Source organism: Neofelis nebulosa, chromosome 8 (assembly GCF_028018385.1).
Source record: "Neofelis nebulosa isolate mNeoNeb1 chromosome 8, mNeoNeb1.pri, whole genome shotgun sequence".
In the NCBI taxonomy this organism is placed as follows: domain Eukaryota; kingdom Metazoa; phylum Chordata; class Mammalia; order Carnivora; family Felidae; genus Neofelis; species Neofelis nebulosa.
The window spans coordinates 84,206,518-84,223,042 of NC_080789.1; the positions used below are offsets into that span (position 1 = coordinate 84,206,518).

Genomic DNA, 16,525 nt, shown 5'->3' on the forward strand with positions numbered 1-16,525 from the left:
ATATTTAGAAGTTTATGGAAACACCACATACATTTACCTCTAAGGCTACTGACATTCTTTCTCTTTATTAACTTTAAATATGGTAGTGACATATCACAAACCTAGTCTGAAAATATTTTCAATATGGAGCTAAGCCTTTGGCTTCAAGTTTCTTGGGATTTTTAAGTCACTTTTCTCCTTGACTCAGTCTAACTGACAGGGAAGGAAAGAGGAAAACCAAAAAAGGAATAACATAGCTTCTTTCCCTGCTACTTTCCTCCCATCCACTTATGACAGGTAGTGTGAATTCATCTATTTAAAATGGCACCCTGAAATCACGAAAAGTTCTAGCTTTCTACTTGAAGTTGTTGATATTCTCAGATTCAGTATTACCAGAACATACAAATATCAAAAGCCATTTAATCATTAAGAGCCCCAAATTCAGAACCACAAGAAAAAAAATATTCTAGGACAAGATATATGCCAAAACATTAATAGGAAATCTTGTGGATAAGGTAAGGATTTTTGTAGGGTTTTATTTTTTCTTTGTTAATATGCATTTCCTCATTTTATAGAGTGAACAGTTATTACCTATGTAATATAAAAATAAAAGGAGAAACATCTCAGGTTAAGATGTCATTTGTACAAGAATGAAAGAACACACACACCACATAATTTGAATCTGAAGACCTGAGTTAAGTTGTAGCTCTACACTTACTGACTTTAAATAATCAAAACATCTTTGGACTTTACCTATAACTATTAATTTTTTTAACTGAAGAATAGCACCTTCTGCTTTTACTTCACAGAATTTCTATGGCAACCAACTAAATAAAGTAGTAAAAATTCTTTTGAAATTGTAAAACACTATAAATTGCACAAGGTTAGGATTGTATGTCTAGGGCTCAGCACTTTTAACAGTAGCAGCTAACAATATTGAGTCCTAGGAGGAAAGAGGACATTGATTCTTTTCATGTATTAACTTATTTAGCCCTCCCAGCTAGGGCAGGTAGTACTATTATTTTACTTTTACTTGTGAGGACACTAAAGGTTAAAGAGGTTACATGGTTTGCCTAAAGTTACACAGCTGTCAGAGGCAGGACTTGTATGCCAGCAGTCTGACTCCCAAGAGTGGCTACTTGACCATTTCTCAACATTTCCTCAACATAGAAGTTCCTGTGTGGTCCCAAATTGAGTCTTTCCTGTACTGCATCCACAGAGATGTTCAGAGTCACCTGACAATGAGTCTAGTCCTCACATTTTGCTATTGAGGCAAGAGCTGAGCTAAGCTAAGCTGTGTTGGTTGTGGCAGTGACACAGGCCTGGAGTCCAACTGTCCTAATGGCTAATACATCTAAAAATGAATTAGTCTGAATGACTTATAGCTGATCCCACCATCATTAGCAATGGTAGAATACTGCTGGAATATAGAAGAATTTTGAAGATTATTACTAAAGCTCTAAAGATTATTACCAAAATGGTTTAACATTCTCAATAAAAATAACTACTTTTTTTTGGCAGTTGAGGTAAAGCTTTGTCTAAGTAATGTTTTGCTCTAAAAATTATAAGCCTGTGTTTATTTAGTGTAAGGACTGATTTATGGGGCTTCTTAGATTACTAAATTCATAAGTACTTAGTTATCTAAGTAGAAGTAAGTATGGGGATAATGAATTTTTTGAAAACCTTTCTTGAGAAAAAGCTGAAAATTTGATAGAGAATTTTTTTAAAGAAAATTCAAGTGGTTTTTAGCATTAGTTATTTACAAATTCACCTATCAACTTCTGGAGGCATTCCAGAGATGTAGGTCTTCACAAACCATTGTGGATAGGATTGAGTAATTTGTAAAGACTTTTAATTTTGGTTGAAAAGAAAAACAGTCTATCCTATTTGCCTTTACTTTTCTTTTTTTTCTTCCAAATTTTTATTTAAATTGCCTTTACTTTTCTAAGGTATTACCAATTCATCTATCAGCCCACTGACTTCTGAGTTTTGCCTCCAAATAAACCCTCTTGGCTATCAGTTATGTAAATTATATGCCAATTTCAAGGTACTTGGATGACTTACTAATTGTTTGTTCTGAGCTATAATCATGGTCTTCTGCTCTTCTGAAGCATTCATACTAATTTTCAGTTCCTCCAGTTCTTCTTTTAACAGATTCGTTCTCATATTAGCCTGGTGGGCACTGTGGGGGTGGGGTTGGGGAGGAAGGCAATGAGCAAAACCTCAAATATAACTGTCAAAGATACAAAGTAAAGCCAAGACTATTTTTGGACCCAAGTTGAAAACCACTAAAGGCTTAAACCAGATACCAACAACAGTAAAAATATACCCATGATCTTTCACAGCCATTTGAAAAGAAAGAGATTTTGTGGGGAGCTTTGATGGGGGAAGAGAGATAGAAGGAAACAAACATTCTTGAAGATAAAGATTTGGAGTCTCCCTTTGAAATTCATCACTGGCTGAATCACATGGTTCTTTCCTTCTACTAGGATGTAATATTATTTAATGCAATTCTATACATATTTATTGAATAATACCATGTTCCAGGTGCTCTACCCTGCAAGAAGGCCTATGATGGTGAACAAGGGACATGGTCCTTGCCCTTGTAGCAGTTACAAACTAATGAGGGAGACGACAACTATAGTTGTCTATATAGTGTCTATCCATTTTCCTTTAGAAGTTTATTATAGCATTGTTTACAATACCAAAGCATTGGAAACAACCTAAATTTCCAACAAAAAAGAGACCTATTAAATGAATTATGGTAATCCATAGCATGGAATTGCCTATTTGTACTCCCACTGGATTATAAACTGTTTTCTGAGCAGGGTCTCATAGAAGGTACATTTTTCTTCCTTAGTACTAAGGAATTACGTTGATCATTCAACAAATGTTCATGGAGCTGCAACTCTGTGCCAGGCGTTATGCTAAGCACTAAAGAAGCCAAAGTGAATCCAAACATGAGAACTCTAGCCTCCTGGAGTTTATAGACTAGAAGGGTAAACAGAAATCGTAATTATAACACAGTGTGATATGAACCAAGATTGGAGTGAATCCAAGTTCTGTAGACACTGTGTAAATGGCAGACAGCTCAAATAATGGGGATTGGGGGGGGGGGCGGGGAGAGGGAGAGAACAAACAGAAGCCCATTGAGGGACTTCAAGCAATTAGATGTTGTTAGAGCCTAGAGTAGAAAGTGGGAATAGAGATAAGGCAACAGAGGCCCCCTCAGGAAGGGTTCTGCCAATTGGATTACATCCTGAAGGTGACAGGGATCCATGGAAGTATTTAAAGCAAGGGCATGATGTGGCAGACTGGCATTTAGAAAGAGCATTCCTGCCTGTGTGGCACTAGTTTTAGAAATGTAGGGAGACTAATCAGGAGGTTGTTGTAGTGATCCAGGTGAAAGATGATGTTGAGTTGAACTAAGTAGTAGATATAGGAAAAGAAAGACGTAAACCTACTTGAGGAATATAAAGGAGGTAAAATTAACAGGACTTGCTATTTGATTTAGAAGTGAAGGCAGAGAAAGACAGGAGAAAAAGGTTTCTGGCTGGAAGACCTGTGGACAAATGACAGAGTTGTTCTATGGCAGACATTCTACTGAGCACTAGGGTGACCAGGATGAGTAACACGGGGTTCCTCCCATCCACACAGTCACAGTTAATATAGGAGGCAAATGATGGGACAACCACACATTATCAAAAATATGTTGTGAGCAATGAAAGGAAGCAGAGCCCTTTCTGAAGGATCAGGGGAAGGAAGAGGATACAAAGGGCGTAATTTTGTGGACACTAAGCATTCTGGCTGCCCATCCAGATTCTCTAGGCTTTCTGTCCATTCTGTGAGTTATTCAATTCCTTTCTAGTACATTTCTTCACTGCTTATGCTAACTACAGTCAGCTTCTAGTGCTTACAACCAAATATTCTCCCTGGCACATTCATCCAAGGCATAGATTTTTAAGAGAAACTTTGAATTCTTTTATCTCAGATATGTAATAAATAAACCCATTGTGGAATGGAGAAAGCTTAAAGTAATCATTTCTTTTTATGTACTTTATAGATTGGCTTTGAGGCTAGACTGGCTAGTCAAAAATTATGAGGGAAAGAATCCATGGTCAGGATGTTCTACTGTCTTTTCAAGTTAATTTAGAACTCTTCTGTTCAAAATTTTAGCACCTAAACATCTGTAAATGCAGAACTTTTGAGAAAATTATTGCTTTTCTTCCTGAAGTTCAAGCATCTCCTTGCAACGCATTTCCCCAGTGCTTGATACCATGTGGTATGTCTTCTAGGTTCTTTATTCCTTTTTATCTTAAGCTAAAGTCATGAATTTTCTTATCATCCATCAACTTTATCAGATACCCTGAAAGCACATTTTAAATCTGACTCACTGATGAATCTCTCATAATAGAGTTGACCCTTGAACAACATGGGGGTTAGGTCTGTCGACCTTCATTAAAAATCTGTGTACAATTTCTGACTCCCCCAAAACTTAACAGCCAATAGCCTACTGTTGACCAGAAGCCTTGCCAATAACATAGTCAATTAACACATATTTTCTATGTGATATATATTAGATACCATGTTCTTACTTAGATTAGATACTTACCAAATAATGTAAGCTAGAGAAAATAAATCCTTAACAAAATCATAAGGAAGAAAAATACATTGATAGTACTGTACCGTATTTATTGAAGAAAATCCACGTGTAAGTGGACCCATGCAGATCAAATCTGTGTCACTGAAGGATCTACTATACTTACCATGGGAATTTGCATAGAGTAAGAGTTCAACTGAACCACAAAATACTTTGGAGAGATCCACACTTGGTCAATAGGCATATTGGCCTTATATAGACAACACTGCCTTAAATGACATAAAAAATATCATTGCTAGAAATGAACTGACAAACATTGCTGGCAAAAATCTAAAATAGTACAGCTGCTCTGGAAAACAGTTTGGCAGTTCTTCAAAATGTTAAGTACAAGTCACTACACAGCAATTTCACTTCTAGGGATATACCCAAGAGAACTAAAAGCATATACCCACACAAAAACTTATATAGACAAGTTCATAGCAGCAGCATTTGTAATAGCCAAAAAGTAGAAACACTCTAAATGTCCATTATCTGATGAATGGATGAACAAAATGTATACATCCATACAATGGAATATTCAGCCATAAAAAGGAATGAAGCTCCATCCTACAACATGGAACTGTGACAACATTATGCTAAGTGAAAGAAACCAGACACAAAGGTCACGTATGGTATGATTCCATTTATGCAAAATATCCAGAACAGGTAAATCCATAGAGACAGAAAGTAGATTAGTGGTTGCCAGGGATTGAGGGAAAGGGAAATGGGGAGTGACTGCTAAAATGTATGAGCTTTCTTTGGGGCACCTGGGTGGCTCAGTAGGTTAAGCATCCAACTTTGGCTTAGGTCATGATCTCACTGTTCCTGGGTTTGAGCCCCACGTTGGGCTCTGTGCTGACAGCTCAGAGCCTGGAGCCTGCTTCAGATTCTGTGTCTCCCTCTCTCTGCCCCTCACCTGCTCATGGTCTGTCTCTCTCAAAAATAAATAAACATCAAAAATAATTTCTTTTTTTAATTAATTAATTTATTTTTTATTAAAAAAATTTTTTTTAATGTTTATTTATTTTTGAGACAGAGAGAGACAGAGCATGAACAGGGGAGGGGCAGAGAGAGAGGGAGACACAGAATCTGAAACAGGCTCCAGGCTCTGAGCTGTCAGCACAGACCCTGACGCGGGGCTTGAACTCATGGACCGTGAGATCATGACCCAGGCCAAAGTCGGACGCTTAACCGACCGAGCCACCCAGGCGCCCCAAAAATAATTTCTTTTAAAACCACTGAATTGTACACCTTAAAAGGGTACATTTTATGCTGTGTGAATTATAACCCAATTTTAAAAATAAATTTTTTTTAAAAAAAGGATGGAAAGCTCCCAGAGCACCGTACCCCTCTCTATGGTTCACCTTTTTATCTGAAGGCGCAATTCAGTACACTCTTCTGATAACTGGCAGTTAGCTTCTTCCAAGGTTTCTAATGCCAGTTTTAACTTATTATTTTCTTCCTCCAATTTCTGCCTGTTAAAATGTAGGTCTGCTGCATAGGTAATCAAATGAGACACCTCTCTGCAGGGGAAAGAATGAATGAGAATAATCTTCAACATCTCCAATCCCTTCCAATCCAAATATAGTATGTATCACTGTGCGATTTTCTACTTTCTCCTTTTCCATCCTTATAAATAAGTGCGGTCCATTTATAGAATAAATACGTATTCAAGCATTTGTTACAGCAGCAAAGATTTTTCCAGAATTGTCAAATATTCAGCATCTGCCAGTTGTGAAGTTGGCTGTCACAGCTTTTGTTTATTCTTTTTCTACTTCACGCCTAACATTTGTCTCTGCCTACAATGAAGTTTCCTATTTCTGGCTTGGTTAGGAGAGATTCTGAAATAAATCAACACATTGTTACTCTTTCAGTCAAGGGATCCTGACAAGTTTTAACAGGCCTTTAACTAGGAAACTAGCCTGTAGCTCACAACTTAGTATTCACCTTTCCTAAAATTTCCTACAGCTTGTTCATGTTTGTGTCACCCTTGCCTCAGCATTAGATAATGGACCCTTTGAGAGTCTAGGCCACATGTTTCATGGAGTCCCAGGCCTTCTCTTCCTCTTTGCCATCTGATGCCAGTGCTTAGCACAGCGTGGGTACGTGTTTCCTACTATACCTTTTAGCATGGGCAAACGTAAAGTGTTAAGGATAAAATAAGGGAGAAACAGAATTGCCTCTCCTTGATATCTAAAACACACACATTTAGCAGAAAACAGCTTTTCTCATTCATATCTAGAAGTATCTATTAAAGAGCTGCTTTAAAAACAATCCCCCAAAGAGCGTAATGTCAATGTCATAACTCTACCTCAAATGGAACTTGTTTTCCAAGGAAAACACATGAAGTTAATGAAGGAGAAGGGTTTTAGTAGTGTTAAAATGTTAAAATGTTAATTTATATAATACTAGTCTTATATAAATTGCGTTCCTGGTGAAATTTATTCTAATGCAATTGGGATAGAATAGTTAAAAAGTCTACAAAAAGATCTGTTAGCTCTATCACACATACACACACACACACACACACACGTGGCTTTATCATAAGTAAAATATGTAGATCTATGAAATAAATGAGAAAAATAAGTCAGAAAAGTTGAGGCACTTGTGAAAGCATCACAAATAAGAATGCTTACAAGACTCCTTTAGACACATCTCCACCCAAAGCCTCGAAGCTCCATGACGTAGATTCTGTTTTATCTGTGGTCATCTTAACTGAAACACATACAAGAGTGTTTTATGAAAAATCCATTTCTCCAAACCACAAGAAAGAGGCAGAAAAAAACAGAAGAAACACATACATACTTGCTCTGCTTGATTTGATGCTGTCCTGTTCAAAAACAAAATCATCAATCCTGCCACTTGATCCAGTACTCATTCCTTCCCTGCAACCAAAACAAAACAAAGCAATGAGCTAGGATTCCCTGCCAGCCCAAACCTTAGCTGATTTTTCAGATATGCTCTGTACTTTTCTATTCAAGTATTTCTTTCTGAATTTAAAACTATCTTTTCACTTAGCAACTATTTGGAGCTCAACATTGTGCTGAGATAGAGTAATAGAAAAGAAACATTAGGCATTACCTCTGTCTCCCATAAACTTTTAATCTAACACAAGAAAATGAGCGTGCAGAAGTAGGCAGGTGATGATGTGCGGCAGCTATGACTAGGGATGTGAGGTCTCAATGGGTTAGGAAGTCAATATAGTTTGGAGTAGTAAGTGGACACTTACAGAGATAGGAATACTGTGGGATTAAACAGTTGGGAAGGAAAAGGCATAAACAACTAATACTTAGGACATATTTATGAGGCTATCATTTTTCTTTTCTCTTAGAAAACCGGGTAGAACCTAAACAAATTGTACTGTGAGCATTTACTCCTGAAAGTTGGGGGAAGCGCTCTATAGACTGCTGTCGAGTACCCAAATTCTAGTTCTAACCCTCAAAATAAACATATTAAAATTTCAACCATTTCCTTTTTAAGAGTCTCTATACTGTGATTTAAGTTTTACTTAATCTAAGTGCCATATCCTTAGAATACCTCTCTGGAACAGCCACAAAAGTCTCTATATTTGTACTTACATCTCATTGTGTTTCAATGTGAGATATCTATCAGAATCATACATGCACCATGTTACTATTTCTAGCTACACACTCATCGCCCTTTGAGTTTCTTTTCTTATATTTTGTGTTTATATCTTCCATATTTTTTTCTTTACTTCTGTCCTAAAAAAGAAGTAAAAATTCTTTACTTCTGTCCTAAAAAGGTTTCTTTTGCCTTCACACCATTTTATAATGGGTTAATATTTTTATTATAAAACTTAAATATTTTAGGAAAATGAGAAAATGCATGAGAACAAAAAGTTGAAACCATCATGGAAAGATAATCATTTTGGAATATATCTTTCCCAACATTTTTTATGCATATTTTTTCTTTTTCTTTCTTTATTTTAAATGTTTATTTGAGAGATAGTGAGCAAGTGGGAAAGGGGCAGAGAGAGCCAAGCAGGCTCCGCGCTGTCTGTGCAGAGCTTGATGTGGGGCTCAAACCCACCAACCATGCAACCATGACCTGAGCTGAAATCAAGAGTCAGACCCTTAACCAACTAAACCACCCAGGCATCCCTATGCATATTTTTTTCTTGATAAATACAGGTTTATACTACATATATGTATTTATGGTCTATTATTGGAAATGAACGTATGTGAATATAATTCTTGTTAGGTATCTAATTATAATTTTGAGTGACTATTTAAAATTCTAGTGTATGGAATTATTATAATTTATTAGTCTGACCCTCTATTTAAAAGTTTTTAAGTTGCTTGTATTTATCACTATCATAAACACACCTATCGCAGTATATGGTTGGTTATTTTTCTTTAAGTTGTATGACTAGCCCAAACCCATCACGTATTTTTAAGGGTTTGGTACATATTCTTAAATAGCTCTTGAAAAAACTGTACCAACTTGCACCACTACCAACAAGGTACTGGACAGTGCTGATTTCTCCACCTGCCTTGACAACATGGGATAGGGTTATTTTTTTTTAACACTTTGGCACACTGATGAGGAAAACTGGTATGTTGTCTTTATTTGCATTTCTTTGATTACAGGTAAAACTAGATATTTTTATATATGTATCTTGCTTTCATGATTGACTCATTTTTGGCAAACAACATTTCAATCATCTTTTCCTAAGCTACATTAAAAATTTTTGTCAGATTTTGGGCTTGAACGGTTCTTTAAGCAAATTCCTACTGTATATGAGCTGATAGCTAGAGATTGGTGACTGATTAAAAGCCACAGAAATCAAGCTTCTTATGAAAGAACGTAACACTTCTCCAGGTTCCACTAGGGGCGCTGTTATCATGGGTGTTATTCATCCTTTTTGTTTTTCAATGACACTACTTTTTTTTTCTCCCTTTTCCCTTTAGCTTCCCTGTATCCTAGGCTTCCAAATTATATTCACTTCCTAATTATCCCCACTGACCTCTACAGGGCATTTATTCTGAGTTTAAATGCATTTGGAGATTTGCTGGTCATTATCAATAATTTGCTTGACTTCTATGTCAGCTCAATTCTTTGTGAGAACATAATAATATGTGCTGCCCTAATCATAGTAAATGAATGCTATTAGAATTAACATAATTCATATAATACATTCTCAAAGTGTGCTCATCACCCCCATGTGCACACTCATCAGCATCATTATCACTTGAAAACATGTTAGAAATACAAATTATCAGGCTTCTCCCCAGACTTGCTGAATCACCGTTAGGGGGCAATAATCAGGTATAATAAACAGCTTAGATGATTCCAGTGCATGCTAAAGGGTGAGGGGCACGGGATTATAGTATTTCCATCAACACACAAAAAAAACAGATTAGCATTAATTGTAATCAGTTGTTAAAACAGAACCTGAATACACATCCTGCTCGGACTATGATTACCATTTGTTTCTACAGCAAGCCATCCATTCTTTCATGATGGTATGAAAAGTTTCCAGATCCACATGCAGGTCTCTCTTTTCAGGATCAAGCATGTTCCATAACTCCTCAAGTCCACCATGTTCAGAATTTTGACGAGTTGTCTGTCTCAGGTAGTCTATTATATTGGCAATTCCAACTGAGCCTTAGGAAGAAAGGCACATCAGTTTTGAAAGACGTGTTAACATTATGTTTTAAAAGTGAAAAGTGAATTACTCTATTCCCTCAGGACCCTGGGGTCCTGGAAACTTGCCATAGAACCTTCCCAGTCCTGCTGAGTTGGCATGGCAGAGTGGGAAGAGCACCAGCCTCGGGCTGAAGTCTAATGGGCCTAGTGTCAAATCTTCACTCTGAAGTGTACCAGGTGTGTAGATGTGGGAACATTACTTAATCTCTTTGAGTTTCAGTTTCCTTACCTGTGAGATGAAGATGATAAAACCTACCATACACAGTTGTTATGAGGTTTAAATATGTATGATATATATAATCAATAATAACTTTTAAGAGTAATCAAAAAGCCACCTTATTTTTGCCTCCCATTCTTTCCTTAAAAAGTATTCAGTGAATAGCAACAACATTTTTCACAGAACTAGAATAACCCTAAAACACGTATGGAACCACAAAAGACCCCAATTACCCAGAGCAATCTTGAAGAAGAAGAACAAAGCTGAAGGTATCACAATCCCAGATTTCAAGTTATAGTACAAAGCTAGAGTAATCAAATCAGTATGGTACTGGTACAAAAATAGGTATATAGGTCAATAGAACAGACTAGTGAGCCTAGAAATAAACCCATCCTTATATGGTCAATTAATCTATGACACAGGAGCAAGAATATGTAATGAAGAAAAGATAGTCTCTTCAATAAATGCCTCTGGAGAAACTGGGCAGACATGCAGAAAAATGAAACTGGACCACTTTCTTATACCACACATAAAAATAAACTCGAAATGGATTAAGGACCAACTTTGTGAGATATAAACTCATAAAACTTCTAGGATATTTGGGGAAGATGGCAGAATAGCAGGATACTAAGCTCACCTTATCCCGTGGATACTCCTAGATAACACCCACTCAGTGTAAATAATCCAGAAAATAACACAAAGACTGACACAACAGACTCCTCACAGCTAAGTGTAGAAAAGAGGCTACATCAAAAAAGGCAGGAAGGGCAGAGATAGAGTTGGGAACCAAACTGATCTGTGAGACTGTCTGCAGGAAGGAGGTACACCACAGGCACAGAGAAGGGAAAGGAGCACATCCCACACCAGGCATCCCAGGTATGGGGGAAAATGAATCCCCATAACATTTGGCTTTGAAAAACAGAGGGGCTTAACTTAGCAAGTTCTTACACTCAGTGGGGCTTAACACCTGCAATCTTAAAAAGCAGCAGGTTTGGCTTTGGGAGAACAGGAGGGCAATAGGAAATCGAGTCTCTGCCCTTAAGAGACAGGATAACAAACAATCCCACTGAGTTATAACATAAAAGCAGCAATTTGAAAAAAACCTGAGGTATACAGGAAGGAGATTTATTTACTAATTTCAGAACATGTGCAGAAGGAACAGGGACCATTGGGAGACCTCTGTAAGTAAAAAGGTGCTGGCAAGTACCATCCTTCCCCTATCCCCAGCCTAGACACACAGACACCTGCAGGTACCTACACAGTGTGAACACTTTCCACCTAGCTTGTTAAAAGTGACCCTGCCCCCACATTCTCCTGTGGACCTGCTCAAGCCAACACACACTTAGAAGTCCATCCAAAGCAGTGCCACATATCTGGCTGTGTTCAAGTAGCCCCAAGGGGGCCAGCAGCACTCCAAACTGACACCTGCCCTGGGTAGAGAAGAAGATAACCACATATACCAGTTTGACTGTGACCTCAAAAGTGGGCAGGGTGCAGAAATATGGTTTGACTTCAGGCCCCACTCACCAAAGAAAGCTTCCCAGGGGACAACACAGGAAGAGAGCCCTGCAGTTTCTTGTGACCACAGCTCTTGGGAAATGCTTAGTGTGACCCAACTGAAGCCAAAGGCAGTCCCAAGGTGGCCCATTAGCAACACAGGGGCCAAATCTTGCCCAAACAGGCAAGGAGAGCCATTGCAGATGACTGAACTGAAGGCAAGTATGTCTCAGCCACAACAGGGGGGCACAAAACACACAGGAGACTCCCTTGAAGTGTCAGGTTTTGGTGAAAAGGGGACATTACACTGCATGGCTCTATAGAAACTCCTCTTCATGAGGCCACCTCTTTTAAGAGCAAGAGCTATAGTTGACTTTCCTAACACATGGATACAAAGTTAGACAAAATGAGGAGACAGAGGAATATGTCCCAAATGAAAGACCAGGACAAAAATCACAGCTAGAGAGCTAAACAAAAAAGGAGGTAAATAATATGTCTATTGGAGAATTTAAAGTAATGGTAATAAAGATAATAACTGGACTTGAGAAAAAAGTGGAGGATCTTGTTGAGACTGTCAACAAAGAGAAAACAAAAAGAACCAATCAGAGATGAATAACTCAATAACTGAAATTTAAAATACATTATAGGGAATAGATTAAAGGAAACAGAAGAATGGATCAGTGACCTGGAGGACAAAGTAGTGGAAAGCGATCTAGCTGAACAAAAGAGAGAGAAAAGAATAATAAAGAGAATAGATTAAGGGACTTCAATACCATTAAGCATAATAATGTTCACATTACGGGGCGCCTGGGTGGCTCAGTCGGTTAAGCGGCCGACTTCGGCTCAGGTCATGATCTCGCGGTCCGTGAGTTCAAGCCCCGCATCGGGCTCTGTGCTGACAGCCCAGAGCCTGGAGCCTGTTTCAGATTCTGTGTCTCCCTCTCTCTGACCCTCCCCCATTCATGCTCTGTCTCTCTCTGTCTCAAAAATAAAAAAATAAATGTTAAAAAAATTTTTTTTTAAAAATAAAAAAAAAAAAATAATGTTCACATTACAAGGACCCCAGAAGGAGACAAGAGTAAAAAGGGGCAGAAAATTTATTTAAAGAAATAATAGCTAAACACTTTCCAACTCTGGGGAAGGAAACAAATCTAGACCCAAGAGGCACAGAGAGGGCCCAACAAAATCAACCCAAGCAGGTCCACACCAAAACACATATTAATTAACATGGCAAAAAATAGTGATGAAAATAATTTTCAAATTTTCAAGGCAGCAAGAGAAAGAAAGCAGTTACATACAAGTGAAACCCCATAAAGCTATTAGCTGATATTTGAGCAGAAACTTGACAGACCAGAAGGGAATGAAATGATATATATTCAAAGTGCTGAAAGAAAAAAAACAAAAACAAAAAAACCTGCGACCAAGAATACTTTATTCAGCCAAAGTATCATTCAGAATAGAAGGAGAGATAGAGTTTCCCGAACAAAACTTGAAGTAATTCATGACCAGCCTTACAAGATACATTAAAGAGGATTCTATGAGTGGAAAGGTTATCGATAAGCAACAGACAAGAGTAAGAAAAGTAGGTTGCACAAAAGGACTAAAATTAAGTATATCAGTAAAAATCCATCAAGGACTTCACAAAATGAAAGTATGAAACTATGTACCTAAAATGTGGGTGGCAGAGGGATAAAAATGTAGTGCTTTAAGATTGGGTACAAACATAAATGACCATCAACTTAATATAGAATGCTATATGCATAAGATGTTATATGTAAATCTAAAGGTAATCACAAATCAAAAACCTGTGACAGATATGCCAAAAATAAAGAGAAAGGGATCCAAATCACTAAAGAAAGCCATGAATCCATGAACAAAGAGAACAAGAGAAGAAAGGAACAAAGAAGTACTACAAAAGCAACCATAAAATAACAAAATGGCAATAAGTACACACTAATGTATGTAAATAGACTAAATGCTCTAATCAAAAAACCAGGGTGACAGAATGGATAAACATGTAAGAACCATTGATCTGCTACCTGCAAGAGACTCATTTTAAACCTAAAGACACACACAGGTTGCAAGTGAAGGAATGGAAAAACATTTGACATGCAAATGGAAGTGAAAAGAAAGCTAGGGTAACAATACTTATACCAGACAAAATAGACTTCAAACTGAATACTGCAACAAGAGACAAAAAAGAATACTACCTAATGATAAAGGGAACAATCCAATAAGAAAATACAACAATTTTAAATATTCACGCACCCAACACGAAAGCACCCAAATACATAAAGCACCTATTAACAGACATAAAAGAATAGTAATACAATAATAGTAAGGGAGATTTACACCCCACTTAACTAATGGATAGATCATCCAGACAGGAAAACAACAATAAAGCAGGGGCTTTGAATGACACTTTGGACTAGATAGATCTAACAGGTATATTCATTCAGGACATTCCATCCTAAAACAGGAGAATACATATTTTTCTCAAGTACACACGGAACATTATCTAGACTAGATCACATGTAAGGCCACAGAACAAGTCTCAACAAATTCAAAGAGACTGAGGACATATCATGCATCTTTTCAGACCACAGTACTATGAAACTGGAAATCGAGCACAAGAAAAAAATCTGAAAACACAAATTAAAGAGGTTAAATAACATGCTACCAAACAAGGAGAGGGCCAGGCAAGAAATCAAAGAGGAAATAAAAAAATACATGGAGACAAATGGAAATGGAACCACAATAGCCAAAAATCTTTGGTATGCAGCAAAAGCTTTTCTAAGAGGGAAGATTATAGCAAGACAGGCTTACCTCAAGGAACAAGAAAAACTCAAACAACCTAGTCATACACCTAAAAGACCTAGAGAGAAAGAGAGAGGAAAAAACAAACAAAACCCAAAACCAGTAGAAAAAGGAAATAATACAGAGGAGAAATAAACAAAATAGAAAGTAAAAAAAACAAAAAAAAACAAAAAAACAAAAAGAACAGATCAATGAAACCAAAACCTGTTTTTCAAAAGGTCAACAAAATTGATAAATCTTTAACAAAGCTCATAGAAAGAAAGAAAAAAAGGAAAGAAAGAAAAGAAAGCAAAGCAAGGAAGGAAGACAGGAAAGAAAAAAAATAACTAACACAAGAGAAATGCAAAGGAGTAAAATTATAAAAGAATATTATGAAAAATTATATGCCAACAAATTGGACAACCTAGAAGAAATGGATAAATTCCTAGAAGCATATAACCTCCCAAACTGGAATCAGAAAGAAATAGAAAATTTGAACAGACCAGTTATCAGCATTGCAAATAAATCTGTAATAATACTAAACAAACAAACAAACACCAAAAAACCAACAAAAAAGAAAACAATTCCCAAACAAAAATCCAGGTCAGATGGCCCCACAGGTGAAGCCTACCAAACATTTAAAGAAGAGTTAATACCTATTCTTCTAAAATTATTCCAAAAAAAAAGAAAGAAAGAAAGAAAAAAGAAAAGAAGGAGGAGGAGGATGGAAGGAAATCTTTCAAATTCATTCTATGTGGCCAGAATTATCCTGGTACCAAACAACAGATAAAGACACCACAAAAAACAAAAACAAAAACAAAAACAAAAAAAACACTACAGGCCAATATCTCTAATGAACATAGATGCAACAATTCTCGACAAAATATTAGCAAACCAACACAACAATGCATTTAAAAAATCCTTCTTCACTTATTTCACTTAGCATAACACTCTCCAGTTCCATCCACATTGCTACAAAAGGCCATATTTCATTCTTTCTCATTGCCACGTAGTATTTCATTGTGTATATAAACCATACAGAGAAAGACAGATACCATATGTTTTCACTCTTATGTGGATCCTGAGAAACTTAACAGAAGACCATGGGGGAGGGGAAGGAAAAAAAATTTAGAGAGGGAGGGAGCCAAACCATAAGAGACTCTTAAAAACTGAGAACAATCTGAGGGTTGATGTGGGGTGGGAGGGAGGACAGGGTGGGTGATGGGTATTGAGGAGGGCACCTGTTGGGATGAGCACTGGGTGTTGTATGGAAACCAATTTGACAATAAATTTCATATTAAAAAAAATAAATAAATAATCCTTCTTCATGATCAAGTGGGATTCACTCCTGAGATGCAAGGGTGGTTTAATATTTACAAAATCAATGTGATAATCACATCAACAAGAAAAAGGATAAAAATCGTATGTTCAGTAGATGCAGAAAAAGTATTTGGCAAAGTATGAAACCTATTCATGATAAAAAGAATACCTTCAACAAAGTAGATATAGAGGAACCATACCTCAATATAATAAAGGCCATTTATGAAAAACTCACAGCTGACATCACACTTACTGGGGGAAAAACAGATTTTCCCCTCAGATCAGGAACAAGACAAGGATGTCCACTCTCACCACTTTTATTCAACATTGTGCTGTAAGTCCTAGCGAAAAGCCATCAGATGAGAAAAAGAAATAAAAGGCATCCAAATTGGAAAGGAAGAAATTAA

The 16,525-nt window shown here is 37.0% G+C and overlaps 1 protein-coding gene across 1 annotated transcript in view; it reads right to left on the reverse strand.

The window, feature by feature from the left end:
• The window catches only part of IRAG2 (inositol 1,4,5-triphosphate receptor associated 2), a 130,561-nt gene that overhangs the window by 83,636 nt on the left and 30,400 nt on the right, over positions 1 to 16,525 (reverse strand). The window contains exons 3-7 of the mRNA XM_058743339.1: positions 10,066 to 10,246; positions 7,424 to 7,503; positions 7,255 to 7,333; positions 5,983 to 6,141; positions 2,044 to 2,161 (exon numbers count right to left, since the gene is read on the reverse strand). Coding sequence (XP_058599322.1) covers positions 2,044 to 2,161; positions 5,983 to 6,141; positions 7,255 to 7,333; positions 7,424 to 7,503; positions 10,066 to 10,246 — 617 coding nt within the window. The remainder of the gene's footprint in view (positions 1 to 2,043; positions 2,162 to 5,982; positions 6,142 to 7,254; positions 7,334 to 7,423; positions 7,504 to 10,065; positions 10,247 to 16,525) is intronic.